General features: G+C 34.3%; 2 protein-coding genes and 2 long non-coding RNA genes across 9 annotated transcripts; 2 read left to right on the top strand and 2 right to left on the bottom strand.

Moving 5' to 3' along the window:
- Nucleotides 1–307: 307 nt before the first annotated feature.
- LOC125474360 lies at nucleotides 308–4,021 on the top strand. Of its 3 annotated transcripts, none has more exons than XR_007255942.1 (3): nucleotides 308–1,160; nucleotides 1,400–1,503; nucleotides 2,378–4,021. It is a non-coding gene; the product is annotated as an uncharacterized LOC125474360 (long non-coding RNA). The 3 variants fall into 3 exon arrangements; XR_007255941.1 differs by having other exon boundaries at nucleotides 1,400–1,507; XR_007255943.1 differs by lacking the exon at nucleotides 2,378–4,021 and adding an exon at nucleotides 2,151–2,368 and having other exon boundaries at nucleotides 1,400–1,507.
- A 154-nt stretch (nucleotides 4,022–4,175) lies between these two features.
- Nucleotides 4,176–18,931, bottom strand: LOC108867954. Of its 2 annotated transcripts, XM_048577927.1 has the most exons (10): nucleotides 18,304–18,931; nucleotides 17,141–17,224; nucleotides 16,911–17,001; nucleotides 16,206–16,277; nucleotides 12,430–12,516; nucleotides 10,665–10,750; nucleotides 10,041–10,111; nucleotides 9,440–9,471; nucleotides 7,624–7,664; nucleotides 6,575–7,383 (listed from the first exon to the last, which is right to left on the bottom strand). In XM_048577927.1, exons 5-10 carry the CDS (start codon nucleotides 12,444–12,446, stop codon nucleotides 7,286–7,288), a joined length of 345 nt encoding a protein of 114 aa, XP_048433884.1. In that variant the 5' UTR covers nucleotides 12,447–12,516; nucleotides 16,206–16,277; nucleotides 16,911–17,001; nucleotides 17,141–17,224; nucleotides 18,304–18,931; the 3' UTR covers nucleotides 6,575–7,285. The 2 variants fall into 2 exon arrangements, 1 of the variants encoding a protein (XP_048433884.1); XR_007255937.1 differs by lacking the exons at nucleotides 6,575–7,383; nucleotides 7,624–7,664; nucleotides 9,440–9,471; ... (5 more) ...; nucleotides 17,141–17,224; nucleotides 18,304–18,931 and adding exons at nucleotides 4,176–4,493; nucleotides 4,615–6,083; nucleotides 7,859–9,204.
- Nucleotides 18,932–19,274: 343 nt separating this feature from the next.
- LOC103939289 lies at nucleotides 19,275–27,000 on the bottom strand. Of its 3 annotated transcripts, none has more exons than XR_007255940.1 (8): nucleotides 26,629–27,000; nucleotides 26,436–26,504; nucleotides 26,234–26,326; nucleotides 22,036–22,183; nucleotides 20,989–21,525; nucleotides 20,544–20,668; nucleotides 19,896–20,053; nucleotides 19,275–19,581 (listed from the first exon to the last, which is right to left on the bottom strand). It is a non-coding gene; the product is annotated as an uncharacterized LOC103939289 (long non-coding RNA). The 3 variants fall into 3 exon arrangements; XR_007255938.1 differs by having other exon boundaries at nucleotides 20,557–20,668; XR_007255939.1 differs by having other exon boundaries at nucleotides 20,557–20,668; nucleotides 21,016–21,525.
- Nucleotides 24,660–26,206, top strand: LOC103931540 (protein CLP1 homolog). Its single transcript, XM_048577922.1, has 5 exons — nucleotides 24,660–25,038; nucleotides 25,163–25,231; nucleotides 25,341–25,433; nucleotides 25,729–25,970; nucleotides 26,110–26,206. The coding sequence occupies exons 1-5, from the start codon at nucleotides 24,862–24,864 to the stop codon at nucleotides 26,192–26,194; spliced, it is 666 nt and encodes a 221-aa protein (XP_048433879.1). The 5' UTR covers nucleotides 24,660–24,861; the 3' UTR covers nucleotides 26,195–26,206.
- Nucleotides 27,001–27,426: the final 426 nt, after the last annotated feature.

The raw sequence follows: 27,426 nt of genomic DNA, 5'->3' as shown, positions 1-27,426 counted from the left end.
GGATAAAAAGTTGTTCATCACGTTAAAGCACATCCACCGTGGGAAACTTTCTCCAGGCTATTCACTATTTAATCCATCTAGTGAACAGTAATTGCCCTTCATGAACAGTAACTGTCTTTTGTATCTTCACCGTTGTACTTGAATAGCTCTGGCAATAGGTAATAAAATTTTTTTTTTTAAATAATACAAATAATTTTATTTGTAATATCGGATATGATTTTTAATCGGTCTCGTTATACGATTGTGTATTAAAAAATTATTTTTATTATTCCTACTTTTTCTTTTCACAAGATGCAGCACACCATTCCAAAACTTTTTTTTTTATTATTATTTTTTTTCTTCTTTTAACATGGTGCCAACGCACCATTATTTTTCTTCTTCTTTTCACATCCAAAAGCAACCAAACCCCTACTTTCGTCAGTTTTTGTTTCCCCAAAAATGCAGAGGGAGAGAAAGAGGATGACAACAAATCAAAACTCCCCTCCGATTCGACCTCTCCCACTCCGATTCTTTGTGGGTTTTTTCCTACTTCCCTCACAACCCCGCCGATCGATCTGCTCCCGGAGAAAAATCAGCCGCCGCCGCCATGTTTCTGTTGGACTGGTTCTACGGCGTCCTCGCCTTCCTCGGTTTGTGGCAGGAGGCCAAGATTCTGTTTCTGGGCGCCATTGCTGCAGATCCTTGATTTCATGAGTGGGAGAGGGGGTACAGTCAGAGAAAAACATGGGGACCATCGGGATTTGAGGAAGAGGGGTATTTGGCTTATTTTCGTCAGATTTCTCAAACGCTTTTGCTAATGAAGAGAGTGTTCGGTTCTTTGATTTCTTTTGTCTGCCTCCTTCTATGTTGCTTTGTTAGTTTCATTCTCCAGTGCTGGCTCATGGAAATTTGTAAAAGTGGCTGTAGATTTCTGAGAAGGTTATGTTTTTTGTGTAATCCCATTTGAGGTTAAAACTCACAAAACAAAGGAAAACAGATAAGAGAATGATGAAAATTTTGTATCCGAATCAAGGAATTGATTATTGAGAATTGAGTTTGTGATTTACAGTTCATTTTGGTATTTGATTGATAGTCGGTGCTCATAATTTGGATTTTTTTTAATTAAAATTGTTTGCAGAGAGAGAGAGAAAGAGTTCGTTCGACGCTTAAACCAGAGCCAGGTATATCTCTCCTCTTGCTTTCTCTCTACGATGTTCTATCCCAATTTCTCTCCCAATTTCTCTCAGATAGTAAGGGTTTTGGTTTGCTTTCTTGGATTAGATTTGTATATATTCCATTGCATCTCAGTTTCTCTGATTTAATAGCATAATTTATCTTGAGAATATTTGCATCTTAATACTTATTTTAATTATGTTAATTTGTCCCCTTTTCCATAGAATTTTGTGCAATGTGAATGCAGGTTATTCTCAATCCCCAGATAGTGATTATTTAACGACTTCTCCAAACTTGGCTACTCAGCTTTTCAAATACAGATCAGAGAGGAGTCAGATGAGCTAGAATCAAGTTGGTATCATTCTAAATTATTCTTAATCATTTACAACTTGCAGAATTAGTTAAATGTATCAAATGACTAGCATGTGAATTTGTGTATAGTTAAAAATAATCTTATCCTTAAGAATTATTGATTTGGGAAATTTGGTTCAGTAAATTTAGGGTTACTGATTGGGCTAATTTGGTTGATTCGTTGATCTGATTTGGATGGGTTGGAGGGTTAGTTTCTAGGAATGTTCCATTGGTGTTCTTTTTCTTCTACACAGTTACCAAAATCTCAAGTCCCCATTTGATCCTCGAGTACGACCCAATCATATTTGCAGTAATAAAATCATATTCTTGAGGTTTGGATTTTTCTCTCATGTTTCTGCCCATTATATGTTTTTGCCCAATCATATTTGCTCATTATATGTTTTTGCCCAATCATATTTGCTCATGTTTTCGCTGTTAGAAAATACACAGCATGTTCTCTAAACTAAAATACACTTCTTAGACTTCTGTTTCTTATGGAAACAGGCATCCTGCATGTTTTTTGCTTTGCATGTTTGTGCTTGAAAACTTAGATGCTAGAATAAGAACGAAACAGTTTATATTTTTTGGTCAACTGCTAAAACATTTGCCTAACCTACAGGATATATATTTTGCCACCTTGACTGCAGGGGCTAGATTTGTGTGAAGATCATGTTGCTTCTCTTTCTTCTGTTTATTAGGGAAACAGAACGATCAGTTTCGTCCTGTTAATTGTACAATGTCTTTTCATGTCAGCTAAGTTGAATGTATATAAAAACGAAGCTGCATATCTTACCGACCCCATTCACTCATCTATCCCTCTGTTCATTCATGATTGTGTTGAATTATTCAGGTAAAATGTGTTTTATTCATGCAGTTCAAGGTCCCCGCGTAAGTGAGTAAATCAGCAATCAACATCACAATAGTGTTGTGGTCTGTGACAAATGGAGACGGTAAATTTCCGGTCGCATGCTTCACCTGGAGGAGAACTCCTAGATGTTGAGGAGATGGAATATACATTTGTGTGCTGCCGATGGAGATTTGTACCAACCACCCTCCTCCATAGTCTGCTGTATTATAAACAACACAGAAAGTTTATGAATGGGAAAACATTACTCTAATGATATCAGCATGTAACTGAGTCACTATCAAATTTGTTAATCTTTTTGCTGCAAATTATGCAAAAGAAAATTATTTGTTGTCACAATCAAAGTTGAGTCAGCATGTAACTGAGTCAATGGCATGTTCGTAAATATAGAGAAATTTGGGTCCAAAAACTATTTGACAGCCGAAATCCTATGTCTAAGTAACAGCCTCAACCAAGGCCAAACACAATCCTCTCTCACTCCTCCCTCCCTCCCCCAACTCTGCCGCGTTCCTCTTCCGCCATGCCAAGAACCCACATCCCCATTATGAACGTCGGAACTTCTCCACAAATCTCAGCTGGGTTAGTACATTTTCTTTAGTTATCATCTTTTAGTTGTTTAATTTTTTGAATCCATTCTTCTCTGAAACTCTTTCATTCACGCACGTCGTCGGTCTTTTATAAGCTCATGTTCTTAATTAGCTAGCAAATGAGTTTGAGTTGTGCGCAGATATTCTAACGGTTGATGACACATGTCAATGTCATTAACTAATATGGAAGAATTGAAAATTAGGAACTCCTGATATCATTAGAGTAATGTTCCAGAGATCATTTTCCCATTCATTAACTTTCTGCGTTGTTTATAATACAGCAGCACTATGGAGGAGGGTGGTCGGTACAAATCTCCACCGGCAGCACACAAATGTATATTCCATCTCCTCAACATCCTAGGAGTTCTCCTCCAGGTGAAGCATGCGACCGGAAATTTACCGTCTCCATTTGTCACAGACCACAACACTGTTGTGATGTTGATTGCTGATTTACTCACTTACGCGGGGACATTGCAGACTGCCAACATTCTCCAAGCTTCCAACAATACAAATATATATGAACTGATGAACAACATCAGCCTCTTGTGCGGAACTCTTGCGTTGGTTCTATTGGTGCTCCTCCTTGTTCCAGCTTTCGGGTGGTTTACTCTTGCATGTTGGGCCGTATATTTTGCGATAATTGGGACCAAGTCCTACCAAACGCTAAGAACACTGTGTACTGACGCTGTTCCTTATGTCCGTGACAAAATGAAGGAGCTGATGAGGAGGTTGAACGGTAGCGACAACCAAATACGCGCTTCTTAGCTCTCTGTTTTCTCTCTCAGCTCTGCCTCTCGATTCATACATAATGCTTGGTGCCCAGATAGCAACTTGAGCGGCTTGATCAAGATTTCTGCCCCTGTTTCTCTTCACTTTTGAGGTTTACGACTCATTTGCTTTAAACTCGTTGAAATTATTGGCTTGTGTGTGCTTCTGTTATGAATTGCGTTTTGGTGCTTTGGGTTTTGTCTTTGTATTTTTGTGGGTAGCTTTTAGGTTTTTGAGTAAGGCTGTGTTTGTTATGGATTTGGGATTCTAATATTGCAGTTTTCAGGAGCTTATGGTTTCACAATGGTGCACTCTTTTTCTTTCCTTTTTGGTAACCTTAAAACTATATACTTAGGCTGTGTTCTATTGCCTTGAGCTGGAATTCAAAACTTCAGTTGGTGTGACATTGAATTTATTATTGAAGGCTAGCTCCTTTCCATTAGTTAAGCACATTGGACAAAGCTGCATTCAAATTGAAAAAATAAATAAAAATAAATCAGCAATCCGAATTTGTAAAGAGCTCAAACATATTTCGCTTTGGTCATCTACATACAACAATCGTAAAAATTAAAAGGAAATTATTCTATCTGTTTGCTTGTAGTACAAGGAAATTTAAGGTCTTCTGGGCAATGTTTCCCTCTTGTCCGGAACTCTTGCCTTCATTATGTTATTGTAGATCCTGGTACCGGCTTTCGGGTGGTTCGCTTTCGCCTTGTGAACGGTTTGTTTTGTGAGAGTTGCAACTTGGTCGTACCAATACTTGAAAGCATCTTGTGGAAGTGTAAATTGAAAGGAAAAAAATAATCAACAATCTGAATTTGCAAAGAGCCCAATGATATTTCGCTTTGGTCATCTACATTTAGCAATTGTAAAAATTAAAGGAAACCATACCAGATCACTTCGCTCATCTCCTACAGGTGCTGAAAGACCACTTGGTTCATGAGTTGGCGTCCCTTACCTTACCATAGATAAACATCAAAACCCACAACCAAGTTCACTATAAAATGCACAAAATAAAAAATAACAACCAAACCCACAAATTTAATCGAACAATTCTACAAAATCTAGAAAAAATTACTAAATCTCACAGATAAAATAACCTCAAAATCACCCAGAAATTTAATGAAGAATTCTCTAAAACCAGAAGTTTAAACAAGAAATTCTACAATCATAAAAATTTTACTAAATAAATTTGACCAATTTAATGTTGTCTATATTGAGGGAAAACCAATAGTAATTAACTAGAAAATATGCTCGCGCGTTGTTGCGGGACTTGAATGCATCATCTTGAACTGCATAAATAAAACACATTTTACTTGAATAAATTCAACACAATCATGAATGAACAGAGGGATAGATGAGTGAATGAGGTCAGTAAGATATGCAGCTTCGTTTTTATATACATTCAACTTAGCTGACATGAAAAGACATTGTACAATTAACACGATGAAACTGAACGTTCTATTTCCCTAATAAACAGAAGAAAGAGAAGCAACATGATCTTCACACAAATCTAGCCCCTGCAGTCAAGGTGGCAAAATATATATCCTGTAGGTTAGGCAAATGTTTTAGCAGTGGACAAAAAAATATAGAAACTGTTTCGTTCTTATTCTAGCATCTAAGTTTTCAAGCACAAACATGCAAAACAAAAAACATGCAGGATGCCTGTTTCCATAAGAAACAGAAGTCTAAGAAGTGTATTTTAGTTTAGAGAACATGCGTGTATTTTCTAACAGCGAAAACATGAGCAAATATGATTGGGCAAAAACGTATAATGAGCAAATATGATTGGGCAAAAACATATAATGGGCAGAAACATGAGAGAAAAATCCAAACCTCAAGAATATGATTGTATTACTGCAAATATGATTGGGTCGTACTCGAGGATCAAATGGGGACTTGAGATTTTGGTAACTGTGTAGAAGAAAAAGAACACCAATGGAACATTCCTAGAAACTAACCCTCAAACGCATCCAAATCAGATCAACGAATCAACCAAATTAGCCCAATCAATAACCCTAAATTTACTCAACCAAATTTGCCCAATCAATAATCCTTAAGGATAAGATTATTTTTAACCATACACAAATTCACATGCTAGTCATTTGATACATTTAACTAATTCTGCAAGTTGTATTTCTGTAAATGAGAATGAAAATGTAACTTTTGGTCTTATACTTTCAGAACCAATAAACATCTCTCAAAAGTTGTTTCATTTATTTCATTCCAAAGAAATTTTTTGTTTGGACAGATATTCGAACAAAATACTCTCTGATTGGGATAGAACTTCGTAGAGAGAAAGCAAGAGGAGAGATATACCTGGCTCTGGTTTAAGCGTCGAACGAACTCTTTCTCTCTCTCTGCAAACAATTTTAATTAAAAAAAAAAATCCAAATTATGAGCACCGACTATCAATCAAATACCAAAATGAACTGTAAATCACAAACTCAATTCTCAATAATCAATTCCTTGATTCGGATACAAAATTTTCATCATTCTCTTATCTGTTTTCCTTTGTTTTGTGTGTTTTAACCTTAAATCTACAAAATCTAGAAAAAATTACTAAATCTCACGGATAAAATAACCTCAAAAGCACCCAGAAATTTAATGAAGAATTCTCTAAAACCAGAAGTTTAAACGAGAAATTCTACAGTCATAAAAATCTTACTAAATAAAATTGACCAATTTAATGTTGTCTATATTGAGGGAAAACCAATAGTAATTAACTAGAAAATATGTTCGCGCGCTGTTGCGGGACTTGAATGCATCACCTTGAACTGCATGAATAAAACATATTTTACCTGAATAAACTCAACACAATCATGAATGAACAGAGGGATAGAGGAGTGAATGGGGTCGGTAAGATATGCAGCTTCGTTTTTATATACATTCAACTTAGCTGACATGAAAAGACATTGTACAATTAACACGAAGAAACTGAACGTTCTGTTTCCCTAATAAACAGAAGAAAGAGAAGCAACATGATCTTCACACAAATCTAGCCCCTGCAGTCAAGGTGGCAAAATATATATCCTGTAGGTTAGGCACATGTTTTAGCAGTTGACAAAAAAATATAAAAACTGTTTCATTCTTATTCGAGCATCTAAGTTTTCAAGCACAAACATGCAAAGCAAAAAACATGCAGGATGCCTGTTTCCATAAGAAACAGAAGTCTAAGAAGTGCATTTTAGTTTAGAGAACATGCATGAGAGAAAAATCCAAACCTCAAGAATAGGATTGTATTACAGCAAATATGATTGGGTCGTACTTGAGGATCAAATGGGGACTTGAGATTTTGGTAACTGTGTAGAAGAAAAAGAACACCAATGGAACATTCCTAAAAACTAACCCTCCAACCCATCCAAATCAGATCAACTAATCAACCAAATTAGCCCAATCAGTAACCCTAAATTTACTCAACCAAATTTCCCAAATCAATAATCCTTAAGAATAAGATTATTTTTAACTAAACACAAATTCACATGCTAGTCATTTGATACATTTAACTAATTCTGCAAGTTATAAATGATTAAGAATAATTTAGAATGATACCAACTTGATTCTAGCTCATCTGACTCCTCTCTGATCTGTATTTGAAAAGCTGAGTAGCCAAGTTTGGAGAAGTCGATAAATAATCACTATCTGAGGATTGAGAATAACCTGCATTCACATTGCACAAAATTCTATGGAAAAGGGGACAAATTAACATAATTAAAATAAGTATTAAGATGCAAATATTCTCAAGATAAATTATGCTATTAAATCAGAGAAAACTGAGATGCAATGGAATATATACAAATCTAATCCAAGAAAGCAAACCAAAACCCTTACTGTCTGAGAGAAATTGGGAGAGAAATTGGGATAGAACATCGTAGAGAGAAAGCAAGAGTAGAGATATACCTGGCTTTGGTTTAAGCGTCGAACGAACTCCTTCTCTCTCTCTGCAAACAATTTTAATTAAAAAAAATCCAAATTATGAGCACCGACTATCAATCAAATACCAAAATGAACTGTAAATCACAAACTCAATTCTCAATAATCATTGATTCGGATACAAAATTCTCATCATTCTCTTATCTGTTTTCCTTTGTTTTGTGAGTTTTAACCTCAAATGGGATTACACAAAAAACATAACCTTCTCAGAAAACTACAGCCATTTTTACAAATTTCCATGAGCCAGCACTGGAAAATGAAACTGACAAAGCAACATAGAAGGAGGCAGACAAAAGAAATCAAAGAACCGAACACATTAGCAAAAGCGTTTGAGAAATCTGACGAAAATAAGCCAAATACCCCTCTTCCTCAAATCCCGACGGTCCCCATGCTTTTCTCTGACTGTACCCCCTCTCCTACTCATGAAATCGAGGATCTGCAGCAATGGCGCTGAAATCCCCACTCATCTCTCTCTCTCTGTGATGCGGCATGGCCTCCCATCCCCGAAACCCACACCGAACGAAGAACGAAGAGGTGGTGGCAATTTTGTAAATAACGTGAAATCCACCAAAATATCAATATACAAGGTTGTGATTTTCACATACCCTTAACTACTTTTCTCACACCCTTCCATATTTTTTAATACTTAATTGGTATCCTACTATTTAATCTTCCATATATGCCCCTCCCTATTTAATCTTTCAATTAATTACCATCAAAAAGTAGGAAGGGTATATATGAAAAATTAAATAGTAGGTTAAAAAATAGGATGGGATGTGGGAAAAGTAGTTAAGGGTATGTGAAAATCACAACCCTATATACAACTCAGATCAGGAAACACACCTAGTAATGTGATATTTAGCATGTGACTAGAAGTAGGGCCCGCGCGTTGCTGCGGGATTACAAAAATGTGAGTATAATATAGACAGATATGTAAAGAATGATGAAGTTTGAATCAAATGTGTATAAGGGCTTGTGAAAATGATGGTATTCAAATGAAAGTCTGTATAAAAGTGAAGGAATAGAAAAGGAAAAATATGACACATACAATTTTTTTGACTTGAAAATTTGGTCTCATTGTTTAGGTATTTTGGTGCAAATGGCAGAATTAAATCAAACATGTTGAAAAGTGAAATGATGTGTAAAAAGATGGATCAGATATATCTAGTTTGGTATCTCTTTGCAATACAGAGACAGTTTGTTGATGTATTTTAGTTCAATCATCACTTCCATCTTTTCTCTTCAGAGGAATTGGTGCTACCTATTTATACACAATCACTTTCTTCTTTTGACCTATTGTGAACACATGGTTAACCGGTTGTTTGTCCAATGAAAGGTTTAAGCTGGACATATATAAGTATAAATGCAGGTACTCTGATTGAAGATATACTTTATACATATGTACAACTCAAGTTATCAATGGTCAAGCAAGGAATAAGGCTTGTATTCAGATTAGGTAAAAAGAAGACAGTCGGTATATACATTGGTAGTAGCCAATTCCCCTAAAGAGAAAGGTTAGTAAATATTGAATTTAAATGAAAACTCAGCAAGAAAGAATATTAGGAAAACATACCATTAAATCGTTGTATTGTGATTGAGGATTTAGACGATACCTATAAGAGGTTTTCTGTAAGCTTAACCATACAACGAAGAAGATGAATAGAAATTAGTTTTTTAAGCTGGTTTTTTTGTTTATATTTTTATTTTTTATGCATGAGCAAGAAAAGGTACTGTATCATAATATTAGTGGGTTAGAGAGTATAATAAGAAAAAGAAACATAACCTTTGTGGAGACTGATGTAGTCTGTGGTATACCTGCACCAAGGTTGTGTAATCTAATTTAGTTGCGAACATTGGGAAATGTAACGTAGCATAGTTAATGGTTGTTGTAGTAGTTGTATAGAGAAAATTGTGCTGCTTCAAGAGTCGATAAGTATTAAAAAGATGCAATTTTTTTGTTATAGTTGGGTAGAAAACATATACTTTAAACTTCTCAATGTGTTCTTTAGGAGTGCATTAAGGATTCAACTGAATTTTACTTCTTCTTTTTCAATCTTGCTCTCAGTTGTGCACTCATCTGCCTTCCAATCGTTACCATTTGTTCATTATTTGTATAAATGAAAACTAAAAAGGTATAATACTGTTAAATGAAATCCCAAAATAATTGGGTAAAAGCATTTTAGATCATTTCAATTAAATCTTAAATTGAAAAGAACACTTCAATCTAACTAAAAGTACACAAAGCAAAAAACAAAGACAAAAAAAATGTTTAAACTAATCTAGAAGCCAAAATGATCGCCCAACCTCAGTAAATTAATAATAAAATTGTAAACCCATTTAAATTCACAGGAAAATCAAAAACTTGAAATCGGTAAACATTGTACCTTGAAAGGGGTATATGCACAAAGCTCTTCGAGACTGATCCGAATTTTGACATTGGAGATTAAAGTAGAGTCTGATTATCAAGGTTTTGCAGTAAGGATCGTAAAATACATTAGGATAAAACACTTAAAACGGAATTTATATGTTTAGACAAAACGCTATGAAATCAAGGCTTGAAGAAATTTGCCCCTCCTCCGAAGATGGAGGGAGGGCGCAAATAAAATCCAAAGTTATTTTGTTGCGCAGCATTGATTGAAACCAATAATGAAGACAACTGGAAAAAAAATAAGTGGAAAGCAGACTGAGTTTGTCTTTTTAAAAAACGATTAAAATCTGAAACAATTATATACACCAATCACAACAACTGAAGTTTCCTTTGTTAAACAACGATTAAGATGTAAAGCAACCACAAATACGAATTCGAAACGCGAAAGAACAACAGCAACTCAACCTGTATCAGATTATGTTTCAAACATGTACAATTGAGGAAAAAAAAAATTACTCACATGGAAAACCAATTTATTTGAACCATCATAAACACAACAGATAAAACCAACTTGGCAAGGCTTATTTCAAATAAACACAAAGTAAGAATCGAAAATTACACATAGTTGTTGTAAACATACCTAAGCTCAATGTGACTGTTTTATCAATAATCTGAAGAGGTAGCATATGAGCAGGCTCCAAATTTAACAAAAAAACTTGTCGCAACCTGCAGATTTGCAAAAAAATAGAAACAAAGATTTGACATTTTACTTCAAAGGTGAAAAATGCAAAAGAAAGGATACAATGAAACAAAAGAAATTATAGATGATAAAAGTTTGAATTCCGAATGGAGAAAAATGCTAAATTAAGATAGAATGCATTGAGCAATATCTAGTCTCCGTTACTAAGGTATTTTATACTGATGAAAAGCTTAAACTGGAACAATGGCTTGGTTTCTCATATTTTTTGTTATTTTTGTTTTTGTTCACCAATGTTAATATACAGCTACTTTAATCATGTTGCATAAAAAATATAAGCATTTATATACATCTCACTTAAATAAACAATTTGATCACAAATTTTGCAAGACATCTTTAAAAACTATGTTTGCAGTATAGTTGTTTGCAATATTTTCTCCATCTGGAATCAAAATTTTGAGACCTTCTTTTGATGTAACTCTAGATAATGCTACATATAATTGTCCATGGGTGAAAACAGGTTCTGGAAGATATAAACCAACTTGTTTCAAAGATTGCCCTTGGCTCTTATTAATAGTCATTGCAAAACACGGTCTAATTGGGAATTGACGTCTTTTAAAAATAAAAGGCCACTTATTCTCTGTTGCTGTAAGAGTGATTCTCGGAATGAATACTTTGTGACCAATATTGTTTCCAGTAAGTATTTTAGCCTCTACAATTCTGCTAAATAATTGAGTCACAATTAATCTGGTTCCATTACACAAACCTAAAGACTGATTTAAATTACGTAATAGCATAATTGGCATTCCTATCTTCAAAATTAGGTTATGTGTAGGTAAACCATTGAAATCCAATTTATTCAAAAATTCAACAGGATATAATGTTTCCAAATTTTCAATATTTCCATTTGAAGAACACAAAGAATCATAGCTTAGAAACACATGTTGTTCTCCAGGTAACAAATCTATTATATAATTATTTATATCTGTAACAGTTGTGTTTCGAGGTGTTATAATAGCACGTTCTCTCAAATAGGCAAAATTTTCAAAAGAATTTTCAAAATTGGGATAAGTTGCTAAAAAAATTGATAAAATTGGATTTCCAAAAGAATGAACTATCAAATCTTTAGGTATTTGAATCAAAAATGTGTCTTTATCATCTGAACTATTTTCACCAATTTTTCCATCACCTATTTGTAAAATCCAATTTGCGAAATCACTGATTTTTTTCTTTTCATCAATGCTTAATCCATTTTTTGATAATCTCATGTTTTCTGTTAAATAAAAAATTTTAAAATGTAACCACAAATAAGAACTATTCAAAGAAGCATTTATTATATCTTCTTTGCTTCCTCCAGGTATAACAGGTAATATTTGGCGAAAGTCACCACCTAATAAAAGAGTTTTACCACCAAAAGGAATATTATTTTGTAATCCATTTAAGTGGGACATAATGTCAGAAAGAGATTTATCTAATGCTTCAAAACAATGTTTGTGATTCATAGGTGCTTCATCCCATATAATTAGATCCGTTTTTTCGATTAATGTAGCAAGGTGAGTTTTCTTTTTTATTGCACAAATTGAAGAATCAGTAAGGACCAGGGGTATTTTAAATCTGGAATGTGCTGTTCTACCAGCTGGTAATAACAACGAAGCTATTCCTGATGATGCCACAGCTAAAACAATTTTTCTCTCAGATCTAAACTTACTTATAATAGCATCCCATAAGAAAGTTTTTCCAGTGCCTCCATGACCATAAACAAAAAATAGTCCACCTTTTTTCTTGTCTACAGCATCTATAACAGAATTATAAATAAGTTTTTGACCTTGATTAAGTTGCGATTTTAAAAGTGTGTGTTTTTTGACAATTCTTCACAATCATAATTTAATTCTTCTCTTAAAAGTTTATTTTTAATTTCTAACATTTTTTTTGCATCAGGCATTGGTAAATGATATTTGGCCAAAGAACTTGATGCATTATTAAAAAGTAATTCTAACTCAAACAATACAGAATTTTTTAATTCATCCTGTGGTATGATCATATCAGGAATTGCAAAAGTTTTTCGCAAATTGTACAAAATGTCATCATACATGTTTTGCCAATGAGTATCAAAAAGAATTTGAGGATTTCCCACATCGCAGAACAAAATTATTGTAACAAATAATTGTCTCAATTGAGGAGAAGAAGCAACATTTACAGCACTTGATAAAGCCTCAATCCATTCTTTATCATCTCCTAATAATCCCAATGATTGACAGGCAGCATGATATGAAGGATGTATAATACCATTAACAGTTCTTATATCATCAAAGCTTAATGCACCTTTTTTCAAATTCAAAAGCATTCGCAAGTAATATAATTCACCAGATGCAGGATGCACATATGCTATTCTACCTATTGAACCTTTTTGTTTTCTTGGTTTCCAAATTTTTTTCCTCGTATCATATAAAAATTTTGAAGGAATTTGTGCATAAGTGAGTGCGCGTGCTTCGTTATAAATTTTGTTAATTTCAAACCAACTTGTTAACATTGTATGGTCAGAAGCATTTTGTTTAAGAATTGAATGGATTGATTGATCCCCACTGAAAACAATATTTTGTTCTAATGGTAAATGCACCGGTAATCGTTCCACAGAAGGTTCCCTATGATGTATAGAATATTGGAACAATCTCCAAACAGCTTCATAAGGTGATATGTATCGACAGTTTAGATACGTTAATATTTCATCATTTGGATCTTGTTGAATGACTAACCGTGCTCTATCTGAACCTTTATTTACATATTTGAACAAATATTTTATAAGCATTGATTGACAGCAGGATTCAACGTTTATGTGTGCATTATATCTTAAAAGTAATTCACCGTTATAAGGAACCACAAAACCGTTATCAATTTTGATTCCATTTTTTATCACATATTTTGTATCATCATCACGACGCCTATAAACAGGAAAACCATTGTCTTCAAAAATTGTGTTATTTTTATATGGCTTAGGAAAGTTTTTGGAACACTTATTTTCTCGCATGCAAGGAGAATTTTGATTAATATGTCCACATGGCCCATGAATCATAAATTGGTTAACAATTTCATAAAGCTGAGGATTGACAAATTTGTCTGGTAATTCAGCAGAAATAATTGAATCTATATCTGATGCCATATAACATTTAAAATCCGATTTCAACCAGATTAACATATGAGAATGAGGCAAACCTCTTTTTTGAAATTCAATTGTACAAACATCTGTTTCCAAAAATAATTGAAACAAACAAAAACCCAAAAAAAAAAAGGGTTAGCCTGATGAAGCAAAAAAAAGGAAAAAAAATTCAGATAAGGGAAAAAATAAGTTTTAAGAAACTTACTTGCCTCAACCTGTCCAAAGGGCTTTCCAGATTTAATGAAATCGAGCATATCATCAAGTTTCATTTTAAATATTCTAGAAATTATATCAGGCCTATCCTCAGGCTTGTATCCTGGTTTTTTTTCAAATTCTCTTATGATTTCTGGCCACTTTACATTGCATGTAAACGTTATGAACAAATCAGGATGACCATATTCTCTACAAATAGCCATAGCATCTTGATAATTATTAATCATATATCTAGGACTTCCTGTGTACGAAGCAGGTAACACAATTTTTTGGCCTAAATTGTTTGCATCATTGTCACCTCTTGACATTGCATCATAAATTCCTTTGTAAATTTCACTTCTTAAATTTTTCTGATTTTGTCTAATATAATCCAGCCTATCTTCTTCAAGTGTTGCAAAGGAATCTACCAAATATTGTTGAAAAAGTCTACCACCTTTTAACAGTGTAGTTAAGTATGGATCTCTTTCTTGAATCTGGTAAGCTATATAAGCTCTCATAGGTATTCTTTGTCTCTTTGTTTTTGGACCGTTATAATTTTCATTCCATTTTAAATCTGGTCTATACCCATCTTCACCATATGGAAAAAGAATAGGATACTGAAGAGCCATAAATTTTGAATTCAATTTTGTAACACGCTTTAATCCTTCACTTTTACAATCTACAATAATATCTCTATTAGAGTCAGATAAACCTATATCACCAACTATTAAACCACCTATTTCATCACTTGTTGGTTGATCATATTGCTTGCTATCACTTGGTTGTCTCCCTAGCAATGTAAGTTTTAAATTGGTCAGACTATCAGTTTCATATTTGTCTCTCGCTGTTCGAAAAAGTTTGACCAACTCATTTGATTCATCAAACATTTTAATCAAGTTTTCCACAATTTTTGAATCAAGTTTTTTATTTGTTCCATCACAATCAAAAGCTCTAAGACGATTCTGTATTTCATTATATGTATCATAAACATATAACTGAGCAAATTTTGGAGACTCATTATCAACAGGTAAAAGAGAACCCATCAAATGACAAACTTGACCACTAATTTTAAAAATGTAAGGACTTGATCCGTCATTAATTGAGTGATCAACTTTTGCTCCCATTGAAGTAAATGAAAACATAGAGTTGTAAGCTCTAATATTTTCTCGAAATGATAAACTTTTTTGACTTCCATTTGGATCAAGCAATGAATCTAAAAAAGATGGTGTTGGCTTTGGACTTGAAAATTTAATTTTTCCTTGTTGACAACAGAGAGTGAAAATTGGTTGATTTTTTGTCCAGCTTTGTTTAAGAGACTCTTTTAACCAAAAATATGCACCGCAATACACGCATTTATAACTTTTATCACCCAAATCCATATAATCTTTCACAACCCCTACAAAAAAAACATATATAAAAAAATGTAATCACTATATGGAAGTAACTTAATCCTAAAACCAAGCCTAAAGAAAACAATTATTGCAAAAAATTCAAAACATACCATTTCTATTTTTTTGGAAAAATGCCTGACCCTTCTTCATGGGACAACAATTATCAGCATCTACGATTTTTTGAATTCTGTTTTCAACATTGTTGAACAAACTCACAACGTTTTTCCCTTTTTTATCAGAGGTGTACATGGTTTTTTCAAGCGGGATGATATCCAACATTTCATCATCGTTAACAGGCTCAATCACACAGTGGTTAGTAGAAGATGTACTGGAGGAACATTGATATTCAACTGATGAATATTTGCAAATAAATGTGTCAGTTGCAGACATAATAACATCTTCAGAATTATGCATATAACTCGCTCTACACATTCTTTTTCGCTGATGACCATCGTCAACCAATGTATTAGATTCACTGTCACCAACGCTTTTGTTTCGTTTTATAGCATCATTTGTTTGATCATTTGTACATTTTTCAGACATGATGGAAACAAACAAACAACTGCACAACAGATTAAAAAAAGAATGAAAAAAATCAATAAAAATATAAGATATATATATAAAAACAATAAAGATCACACAAATTAATGACATGTCAGAAGAGTTTCATTTCAATTTAACAAAATGCAAAAGAAAACTGCATTGTTAAAGTTTTAATAAATAATTTCAGAACTTTAAATAAGTTACCTTGAGGACAAAGCGCCTTGGAAGGTGAGAACAAATAGCTTTAAATCCAAAATACTCAAGATTTTTCAAATTCTGTTAAAAAAAAAAAACACATCATCAGAAAACTCATCAAAACAAATAAACACTTATTTGTTCACATGAACTATCTATTGTAATATATGATGATAGTGCACAGTTGAGTGTTTAAGATTATTAAATAACTGAAAGTTGGGGGTGGCTGGGTACATGTTTTCCTTTCGTTTTTTTTTTTTTTTTTTGGTGTTTATTTAATATCTCCAAGTGAACGGTAGTAGTTTCTAGGAAAACAAAAGTTGAGTTAATTATTAAAACAAAGAATATCATAGTTTACCAATGTGACAGAGATGCACTGTGTTTGCAAGATTAGAGATGAGCGCGGATGTACTTACGCTACCAAAAAATCCAAATAGAATTGATTACTGACTTTAACAATTAAAATCAAATACAGGCAGGAGATAGCAAATATTTGCATTGCATATCTTAGTAGAATGAGTGGTTATGAAGGAGGATTAGATTTATTCAATTTCGATACAAAGAGAATTAATTAATGCAGGAACAACATTTGTGCACATTGAGAATGAAATTAACTAATTAACTTACTAACCCCTAGTGTAAATTTCACACCTATACTCAAAACAGATTTTGTAACCAATATCCCAAAAAAGAGGCAAAAGGAAAGAAAAAAACCTTTGTATGGTATACTGCGGCGTTATTTGTGTAACCGAACTCAACCCAGCAACCTTCTTGTATACTTGGAAATTAGTTACAGATTTTATGGCTGCAGAAGAAAATCAAACAAAAAGTCTTAACTTTCCTAGAAAATTTTACTTCTTCCTAAAAAACAGAAATCTATTTTTAATCCAACAATTATCAGTGCATCCCCAAACTGGAAAAAAACAGAAGGATAGAAAACGTACCCAAAATATAACAGTAGCGTCACAGGTGCTTCAAAATAGTCACACCTTACTTTCTGACTCATTCGTATACTTGACTTTCTTTTCCTTTTACCTCAGAGCAAATTGTCTATTAGTTAAAGACCACAAAATCAAAATACTGGAAAGCCACAATTTACAACCCAAGCATATAAGATTAAGAAAAAATCAGGCAAAAAATAGCTACACAAACCAAATGAAATCCACAAAACTAAGCCAAATGTAATCTGTAAAGATCTGGCACAACACAGAGACCAATTTCCCCTAATTTAATTTTGATAAATGCAAAATGATCACAAATAACTCACTCAAAAATAGGAAAGCAAAAAGACCTAAAAACAACAAAAAGAACATTAAAACTGGAAACCAAGTCGTGATACTTCACCATTTGACATAGAAATTTTATCTTGCCTACACACACTGAAATCATTTTTTGCATCTATACACTGATAATTTGACATTCAAGACAGAAAAATTAATCATGACCATTCCTCTCTTTTTAAATTTTCAGGGAAAAATTGAACCACAAACAATCAAAAAACCCAAATAAAAAATAAATTTAACATCAAAGAGATAAATTATATACCTGACCCAAAAATGGCTTGCAAGCTCCAGAATAAAACCCCAAAAGACAACAAAATCTAATATATATATATATATATATATATATATATATATCTATATATCTATAATTCCCACATATTCGACTTTCACACTATAGAAAACACAACTTCACAATATTTAAAAAAAATAAAAAATTTGTTGCAGAAAATGCTATAAAAGGAAAAAACTGAAATTATTTACCTTGAGCATAAACGGCTTCGAAGTTGCACATAGAAGCCCCAAAAAACGAAGAGCAAAGTGTCATGAAACAAAAAAAGAGATGCAAATCATACAACCAAACGACAGTTCCAAGGATATAAACAAAACACCAAAAACTACAAAAACTAAATTCCAAAAAACATAGAGCATCGTGTTCTGAAACGAAAAACACAAACAAATCATACACCCAGACATCAGATCTAACGATATAAAGAAAACACCCAGAATTAGAAGGAAAAAAAAATTCATACAAAAATCCCACTTGAACATGGAAAACTACAAAATAAAGTTAAAACAGCAATACTTTAAAGGTTAAAAAAACTCACCAGCAACCAGAGGTGGACCTTGGAGGTAACAAATCCACCCTGATAAAATCCAAAAACCAACAAAATCAGTACTAACCCAGGGATTTTAAACGGAGGATGCAACAACTATTTATTTTTCCCAAGGGTTTTAAACGCAAGAAATTTGCACAGATGATTTGGCAGAGAAAAATGAGAAAGATGAGAAGATCGGAAACCAAAGGTTGAGAAAAGGAAAGCAACTGGAAACTGAAGGAGATTTGGAGAGATGTAATTGAAGAGAGGCAAACATGTTCTTGATTTTTGTTTTTTTAATTATATTTTGGTGGCAAGTCATGCATCATTGCTGCGAGATGTGATGGCGGGGTAAGGTTTTTTAATTATTTTTTGGTGGCAAGCCATGCATCATTGCTGCGAGATGTGATGGGGTAAGGTTTTTTAATTATTTTTTGGTGGCAAACCATGCATCATTGCTGCAAGATGTGATGGGGTAAGGTTTTTTAATTTTTTTTTGGTGGAAAGGCATGTACCATTGCTGTCAGTGTGGATTAGGTAAGAATAAAATGCTGGAATCGAAGAGAGAGCTGGATGGTTACACAAAAAGTAAAATAGAAGAGGGAGTCAGAATGGAAAAAAAAGATACTCAGGATGATCAACACGTGGCCAAAGAGTGAAAGCCCGAAGAAAAGAAGGATAACAATAAGGGTCTCTCCAACCCACGAAGCAAGGGAGAGAAACGGAAGAAAGCAAAGAAGCCAGGGGCAGATCCGTTCCGTCCGAACACTATTGCTGAACAGTGCCAGAAACCAACTGGGTTTTAGTAAATATAACTAGAAATAGTGCCCGCGCGTTGCTGCGGGATTACAAAACGGATATTAAGAATGATGAAGTTTGAATCAAAGGTGTAAAGCGCTTATACGTCCAATGACATCTTATTATTTAAAACATAAACAAAGTTAAATAGCAATTTGGAAAACAAATGCAAACACACTTGAACCCATGCACATCCATATATAGATTAAAAGTACCTATGAGAATGTCAACACTGTTCAAGCGAGGGTACAGTGTGTTATAATCTTGCAGAAAAAATCAATGGCGAGGGATAGGAGGGAAGACGCTTGCTAATTTTTGAAACACTGTTTTCGAGTTGAACAAAATCAAGGTTTCATGCGGTACTGCCTTGTATTGTGCCCTAATTTTAACAGTCCGAAAATCCATGATTTCATAACATCCACCGGCTTCAATTTTGGAGGCCATAACATCGTGATCACCATCTGATGTACAGCCCTCTACCGCATGTTGCTTCATTGTTACCATAAAATAAACACAACAAATCAAAACAGTTAAATAATTTGAGGCAAGATGTAAAAAAAATAAATAAATAAAAATCTAGGGGGGGCACAAAAATTTGCGATAGAAAACACCACACGTTCAACATAACCAAAGAGGCCGAAAAATTGAGAAAAAAACACGAAGACATGAAACAGATGGTTGACACATACATTTCGCTAACCATAACACAACTAATTTTAACCATTCGACATGAACATTATTTTACTCAATTAATTGTCATTGCCTCTACTTTTGATTAAACTAATCAAACAATGATTCCTTACCGCTTCATCGACGAACACACAATGCAGGGCAGTGTACTTCTGAATAGTTCCTAGGATGATGGATTTCCAAATTCTGCATATTCGAACTTTGATTTTGTCAGCCTTCATGTATGGTATTAACTGATTAACAGGAGTTGGGCAAATGTTTTCCATTTATCCTATGAAGAGGAAATTGCACCGACACATTAGAAATTCCCACAAACCCACAGAAAGAAAAAACAATAAAAATTATAAATGATGTGCAATCAACTCATCCATGCTGTGAAACAAAGAGACAAAGAGTTGATCACATAACTAAAACGGCTATCATGAGGCCAAAAAAAGGGAAAATTTTCAAACAAAAGATGTGAAATAAAAAAAGAAGGAAAAAATTCAAATGGTAGAGATCCTCGACATCTGTATCAAAAGGTTATATTTATTAACCAAATTATTAATACAATTCTTGCATCTTAATATGTATCTAAATATCTCCACCTTCATTTAGCAAAAGTCATGTTGGCGGTGGTGTTGTAGAGAGGACGAAGAACAAAGAAAAATCAAAACAGAAAAATAGACAACTAATTCATGAACCAATACCAACTCCCTCATGCGAAAAAACCCAAAGTCTCAAAAACTACAAACCCATTACAGTTTCATCAAGTGACTAACCTCAAATGCTCACCTGCAACGACACTTCTTACACCCTCTGTCTCTTTCCCCAACCTCTGCTTCCCCAAATGACGCACCTAGACCTCTCTCGCCACAGGAGCCAACTCCTCTCACAGTTTAAAACCCTAAAATCCATTCGAACCCATTAGCTAAACAAAGAACATCACAAAAATTAAACGATGAACTGGAAAAAAAAAAAAAAAAAAAAAAACCAACGAAGTCCACATCTCTTTAAACGCAACAGAAGAAAACCCTTTCACAGTTTAAAACCCTAAAATCCATTCGAACCCATCGACCAAACAAAGAACATCACAAAAATTAAACAATGTATTGAAAAAAACCAACGAAGTCCAGATCTCTTTAAACGCAATAGAAGAAAACCCGTTCTGCAAACCAACATAAAAATCTGCAAAGGAAAACAAAAATCTAAAAGAAAATCAAGCACCACAGAGTTATCAGAAGAAGGAAGCACCTGCGACGTTCTGAAAACCATGGTTGAGAAGAACAAAACACAAAAGCGCACCAAAGAGAAGCACACAACGGGAACCAAAAGAAAAGAGAAGCTGAGAGCGATAGAAAACCACCAATGCAAGGGAGAAACGGAAACAAAAAGCAAGCAAAATAAACCCCAAAAGAGAATAGCACGATGACCGACACGTGTCACACACAATTCCCAACTTGTCCCTGCACGAACCACCAAAAACAATCAGAAGGCATGAAAAAGCCTGAGGGCAATTTGGCCACTGGAAAAGAACCCACCCAGCGCGGGCAAAGTAGAAATTTTACTATAGAAAAGGAAGAAAGCAGCGCCAAAACCCAAACAAACCAGGGGCTGATCCGTCAAATCAGTATTGCTGAACAGTGCTGGTTTCAACTGGCTTTTAGTATATATAATATCTTTCCAACCACACAATATATGCACCACATCCCCATCCTATTCAATTCGATTATGGCAGCATGAGGGACAACTTTGCTTGATCTCCTGTTGTGAATGACACAAAATTTGTTGATTTCGTATGCATTGCCGACACTTAGATGATGGTCTAAAAAAAATTGGATGTCTCGACCGTTCATGATTCCGTGAATTGTATCTCCCTTTTAGAAGCAGAAATTAAAAAGCAGACATAATACTTAATGAGTGGTATAACATTTAACGCATATAGTTTAAGAATCATGTAAATAGGTAGTATAGCATAGGTGTGGCTACTTAGATAGTAATTAAGATCATATGCAAGATAACAATGGAGATTACTCCAAGAATCAAATCAGTAGCAGTCGAAGCAACCTTGCAAAATCACATTGTTTAATTTGTATAGGTTAAGAAACAATGAAAAAAATTAACGAAAAGAAGAATTGTTAGTTCATACTTAGTTTTGTTTTTACAATTATATGTTTGATCACAAAGTTTGTTGTACCAAGAACATGGCGCGCACAATTGGATACGTAAAAATGCTAGCATTCAACGATAACTAAAAAGGTGTAAAAATCTTACATCTTTATCAACGAAAACACAATCAAGACTTATAGGTTGAGAATTATCTCCGATGCTTTTTGTGACCCATATTCTGCATACCCTGATCTACAGTTTGTTTGCTGGCAGGTATGGCGTCAGAAAACGAATTGGCTGCTCCTCCAATAATCTACATATATAAGCAATTCATAGGCTAATTAAATTCAAAATTGAATAAGGTGATTTAACAAAGAGATGGCGGAGTCAGGTTTAAAAAAAAAAAACAAAAGGATAAAATAATAATGCAAAGTTATACCTCCGTGTAAATGTTTTAAAACATCTTTATAAACTATATTTTTTGAACAATTTTATTTATAAGAAAAAAAAAATTGAAAAGAATCTTGAAAAATCTGTGATGGTGGAAAAAATGGATTGAAGTGACTCTAAGGTAAGTAAGTATATGAAACATTTTGTCATGGTGATAATTCAACTTCAAATTCCTCTCTAACGTGATGAACAACTTTTTATCCACAGTTGAAGACCCTAAAAATGTAAACCCCTAATCCATACTTTAATTTGACACCTTCTAATAAAATCATATCCAACTTTATGAATCATTTTGAAGTAGTTAAAAACCATTAAGTTTAGAAGTAGTTAAAAACCATTAAGTTTAGAAGTCATTAAACTATTTACAATTGTTGTATTGTTTGCATGATACCATGCCTTCCATATTCAAATAGTTACATACCAATCGAGAATGAACAATATAAAATCGCCGCTCACCCCGTTTTCCCCATTAAAAAAACCACCCGGAAAACCACATTAATTACCATAGTTTTTAAGAATTCATATATGGCTGCAAAGAAAGAACTAACACGGCATAAACATCCACACAAATATATTTTTTGGAGGAACCAATTAAAAATTGTTGAAGAACCAAGTAAAATTTTCAAAGTTAAAAATGAGAATAGAATGTTTATAAAAAACAACTAAAGTTGCAATTTAAAAACAAATCCTTTCAATTTCATCAAGAGACGACATAAGGAAAGAAACAATTTATTTTTGAGAACAGCCCGCTCACGAATAATATCAAAACATTAATACAACAACTGTTTTAAAAGTGTATAACCAACAAATAAGCATGAGTCAAAGGATCCTATCAACTAAAAGAGAAATGCGAAAAATATATAAGCAGAGAAACATAATCCCAACACTCCAACACTTTATCCTTAAAACGGTAAAAGGGTTAATTGTTTACATTATTGATGTTATGACCGAACAAAAAAGGTTTACACGGCATTTATCTTATTATGTAACACCCATCCCGTCTCTATACATTGAAAACCCAGAAGGATGTTATGGTGGAGGCAAGGAAGAGCAAAAAAATTCCAATCTTTTTGCAGCAACCAAACTTGTAGATCCCACCAAAAACCCTCAAAAACACATGCTAAACTTCTTCATTCAACGGAACTTGTTTTTTTGGCGAATTACTACGATTTCCATGTGAATGGATAGTGTGGACCACCAATTTGTTTCAGTTTGCACCCTTACCATAAACACGCAAACCCATCCTTGTTTTTTCTATTTTGACTTCTTTCTTTGTATTGGGTCCTGGGGCAGTTTCTCTATATATCTATATCGTTTTTCGAATCTTTTTAATGTTTCAAGCCTTAGTCAATTCCTTTACATTTTTAACCAAAACTCCTCCTAGAATTTGTTGTTCGCTTCGATCAATCTCTTTCACCATTTTATCTACCCTGAATCACAAATTAAATACAGTGTCAAAAGTTATGTCTTTTAGAAAAATTTGTTCAGCTTGTAGGTCTTAGAATAACACAGTCAAAAATTTAAAAATTTTAAATATGGAAGTTGTGATTTTTTTTGGAAATATGTTTGGTTTGTTGAGAGATTGCAGTTGTTAACAGCACTTATCAAAACACTGGGTTAAATAAGAATCACAGAGACACCAAGAGACTTTCAAACAATAACAGAATTGCATAGACAAAATTTAAACCAAAAAATAAGAAAGAACCATTGGACCTCTGGAGAATCAGAGGTTTCAAAGATAAGCAAGAATGAGAAACAAAGCTTAGAACAAACATATCATATAAGCCGAAAAAACCAAGCAGTCATGTTAAAAATGATAAAATCACATTGTCTGAAATGTTAAAAATTATAAGATTTGTATCTATCCACTATATATATCATGAAATTTCAATAATAATAATAATAAATAAGTAACCACCACGAGGTGACCTGTAGTCAAGGACAAACTCCAGGCCTGTATTTCACACGTCACGTTCTGGGTTTGATTCCTGACACTAATGAATCACGCGATAGTGCCTAAAGAAAGGCTGAAACTGCCTTTATGAGTGTTCTTGACCTCTGATAAAATGGACTACCGTGACGAAACTACCAGCTAGTTCTCTAATTTTTTTTTTATAAAAAAGAATAATAAATAAAGTAGTTCGACAAAAAAATAATAATAATGAGTAGTTGGTGGATAAGAGTACTCCCTATTAAATAGAGTTGGGAAGAGATCATCCGGATCTCTTCTATTAAAACCATCAAATCAAGTGATCTAGATTCTTAAAATTTGATCTAACAGCTAAAATTATTATAACTTTTAAAGAAGTCTGTTTTTAGCTATTAAATCAAATTTTAAAGATTCAGATTACTTGATTTGGTGACTTTAGTGGAAGAGATTTGAAATGATCTCTTCCCAATAGAGTTCACTCTTAAAATTCCCAACGGAGTTCCTCCGGTGTCTTGTTACACTCTTTTACTCATTGAAATCCCAAACGAACACTAAAACCCCCTCGGAATCCCAATTGATTGGAGCACCGATAGCCAAGCTGGCAGAAGAAGATGGCGCACAGCGGCGGACCAAGGCAGGTGAAACTGGACCGAGAGAGCGAGCTCAGAATCGAAGTCGGCTACGACGCCCCTCTCAAGCTCCGCCTGCTCAGCGGCACCGCTGAGATCTTCGGCACCGAGCTCCCCCCTTATTTCTGGCTCACCTTCCCGCCCAGGCTCAAATTTGCTGTAAGCCTTCTTCTTCCCCTAGTTCTTTTCCCAAGTTTACATCTTTTTAATAGAATTTGGGTTGTGGGTTTTGAGTGTTAAAGATTTTGAATTGCATTTCTGTTGTGGGTTTTGGTTGTTGAAGGTTTTTACTTGGAACGGAGCAACAATTGAAATGGAGGGCAGTACGGAAACCAAGTACACGGTTGATGAGGTATTTCACATGCTTGTTATCTACTTTGGGCTTTTTACTTTTTGCTCCGGATGCATTTGTCACTAATGAGAATGTGAATGGTGTCTGATTCAAATGTTTGATTTTTCAGACTCCTAATATCAGCTATGTGAATGTGCACGCCATATTGGAAGAACGGAGACACCGCGCTAAACCCTTGCCGCCAGATGACCCCAATTCTCAGGTACTAATTGACACTTGCTCACTTCTATGTTGGGGAAAATTAGTGCAAAATTTTCAATGTGTTTTAATTAGTGTCATTCTTTAGTGAACAAAAGTGTTTGATCCTCAATTGCCAACTCTGTAAATTTTTAGGAATGATTGAGATAAGCTTGTGGCGCAAGTGCATCTCCATTTTTAGCAAGTGCATCTACTGTGTAGTAATGCAAGTCCATTTTTAGGTGCATATTACCTAGGATTGTTGTAATCCTTTGCCAAGTGACTCTCTGTCTGTGGCTTATAAGCTTCTTTGTGGTTAGGGCCCAAGGGTGATTGTTGTGGGACCAACAGATTCTGGGAAAAGTACCTTGTCGAAAATGCTTCTTAGTTGGGCAGCTAAGAAGGGATGGAAACCTACGTTCGTCGACTTGGATATTGGACAAGGAGCTATAACAATTCCAGGATGCATTGCCGCTACTCCTATTGAAATGCCTATTGATGCGGTTGAAGGAATTCCTCTTGATATTCCTCTTGTTTATTTCTATGGGCACACAACTCCTAGGTAATTGATTTATAGCATCTTCATATGGACCTATCATTTCACATCGTTTATTAATATCTGATAATAACATATAAGAGAAATTCTTGTATTGCTAATTTAGTGGAAGTCATGAATCCTTAAAGATCCATTTTTTATCCAGTAATAATGTAGATTTGTACAAAGTGCTTGTGAAGGAGCTTGCTCAAGTGGTAGAAAGACAATTTTCTGGGAAAATTTTGCACTAATTTTCCCCAACATAGAAGTAAGCAAGTGTCAAGTAGTACCTGAGAATTGGGGTCATCAGGCGGCAAGGGTTTAGCACGGTGTCTCCGTTCTTCCAGTACGGCGTGCACATTCACATAGCTGATATTTGGAGTCTGAAAAATCAAACATTTGAATTAGACACCATTCACATTCTCATTAGTGACAAATGCATCCGGAGCAAAAAGTAAAAAACCCAAAGCAGATAACAAGCATGTGAAATACCTCGTCAGCCGTGTACTCGGTTTCCGTACTGCCCTCCATCTCAATTGTGGCTCCGTTCCAAGTAAAAACCTTCAACAACCAAAACCCACAACAGAAATGCGATTCAAAATCTTTAACAATCAAAACCCACAACGCAAATTCTATTAAAAATATGTAAACTTGGGAAAAGAACTAGGGGAAGAAGAAGGCTTACAGCAAATTTGAGCCTGGGCGGGAAGGTGAGCTAGAAATCAGGAGGGAGCTCGGTGCCGAAGATCTCAGCGCTGCCGCTGAGCAGGCGGAGCTTGAGAGGGGCGTCGTAGCCGACTTCGATTCTGAGCTCGCTCTCTCGGTCCAGTTTCACCTGCCTTGGTCCGCCGCCGTGCGCCATCTTCTTCTGCCAGCTTGGCTCTTGGTGCTCCAATTGGGGGCTTTATGCAGGACAGTGTACAAAACTGGCGCTTTGTATTCAATTGGGATTCCGAGGGGTTTTTAGTGTTCGTTTGGGATTTCAACAAGTAAAAGAGTGTAACAAGACGGAGGAACTCCGTTGGGAATTTTAAGAGTGAACTCTATTGGGAAGAGATCATTTCGAATCTCTTCCACTGAAATCACTAAATCAAGTAATATCAACCTTTAAAATTTGATTTAACATCTAAAAATAAAAAAGTTATAATAATTTTAGTTGTTAGATTAAATTTAAAGAATTCAGATCACTTGATTTGATAGTTTTGATAGAAAAGATCTGGATGATATCTTCCCAACTCTATTTAATAGGAAGTACTCTTATCCACCAACTACGCATTATTTTTTTTTTTGTCGAACTACTTTATTTATTATTCTTTTTATAAAAAAAAAAATATTAGAGGACTAGCTGGTAGTTTTGTCACGGTAGTCCATTTTATTAGAAGTCGAGAACACTCATAAAGGCAGTTTCAGCCTTTCTTTAGGCACTATCGTGTGATTCACTAGTGTCAGGAATCAAACATGTGTCAGGAATCAAACCCAGAAC

Source organism: the organism of the source record quoted next, unplaced genomic scaffold, assembly GCF_019419815.1.
Source record: "Pyrus x bretschneideri cultivar Hongxiangsu unplaced genomic scaffold, Pyrus_bretschneideri_v1 Contig12, whole genome shotgun sequence".
Classification (NCBI taxonomy): domain Eukaryota; kingdom Viridiplantae; phylum Streptophyta; class Magnoliopsida; order Rosales; family Rosaceae; genus Pyrus; species Pyrus x bretschneideri.
Note: the sequence above shows the minus strand (reverse complement) of the source record. Positions and strands in the feature narration are given on the sequence as shown.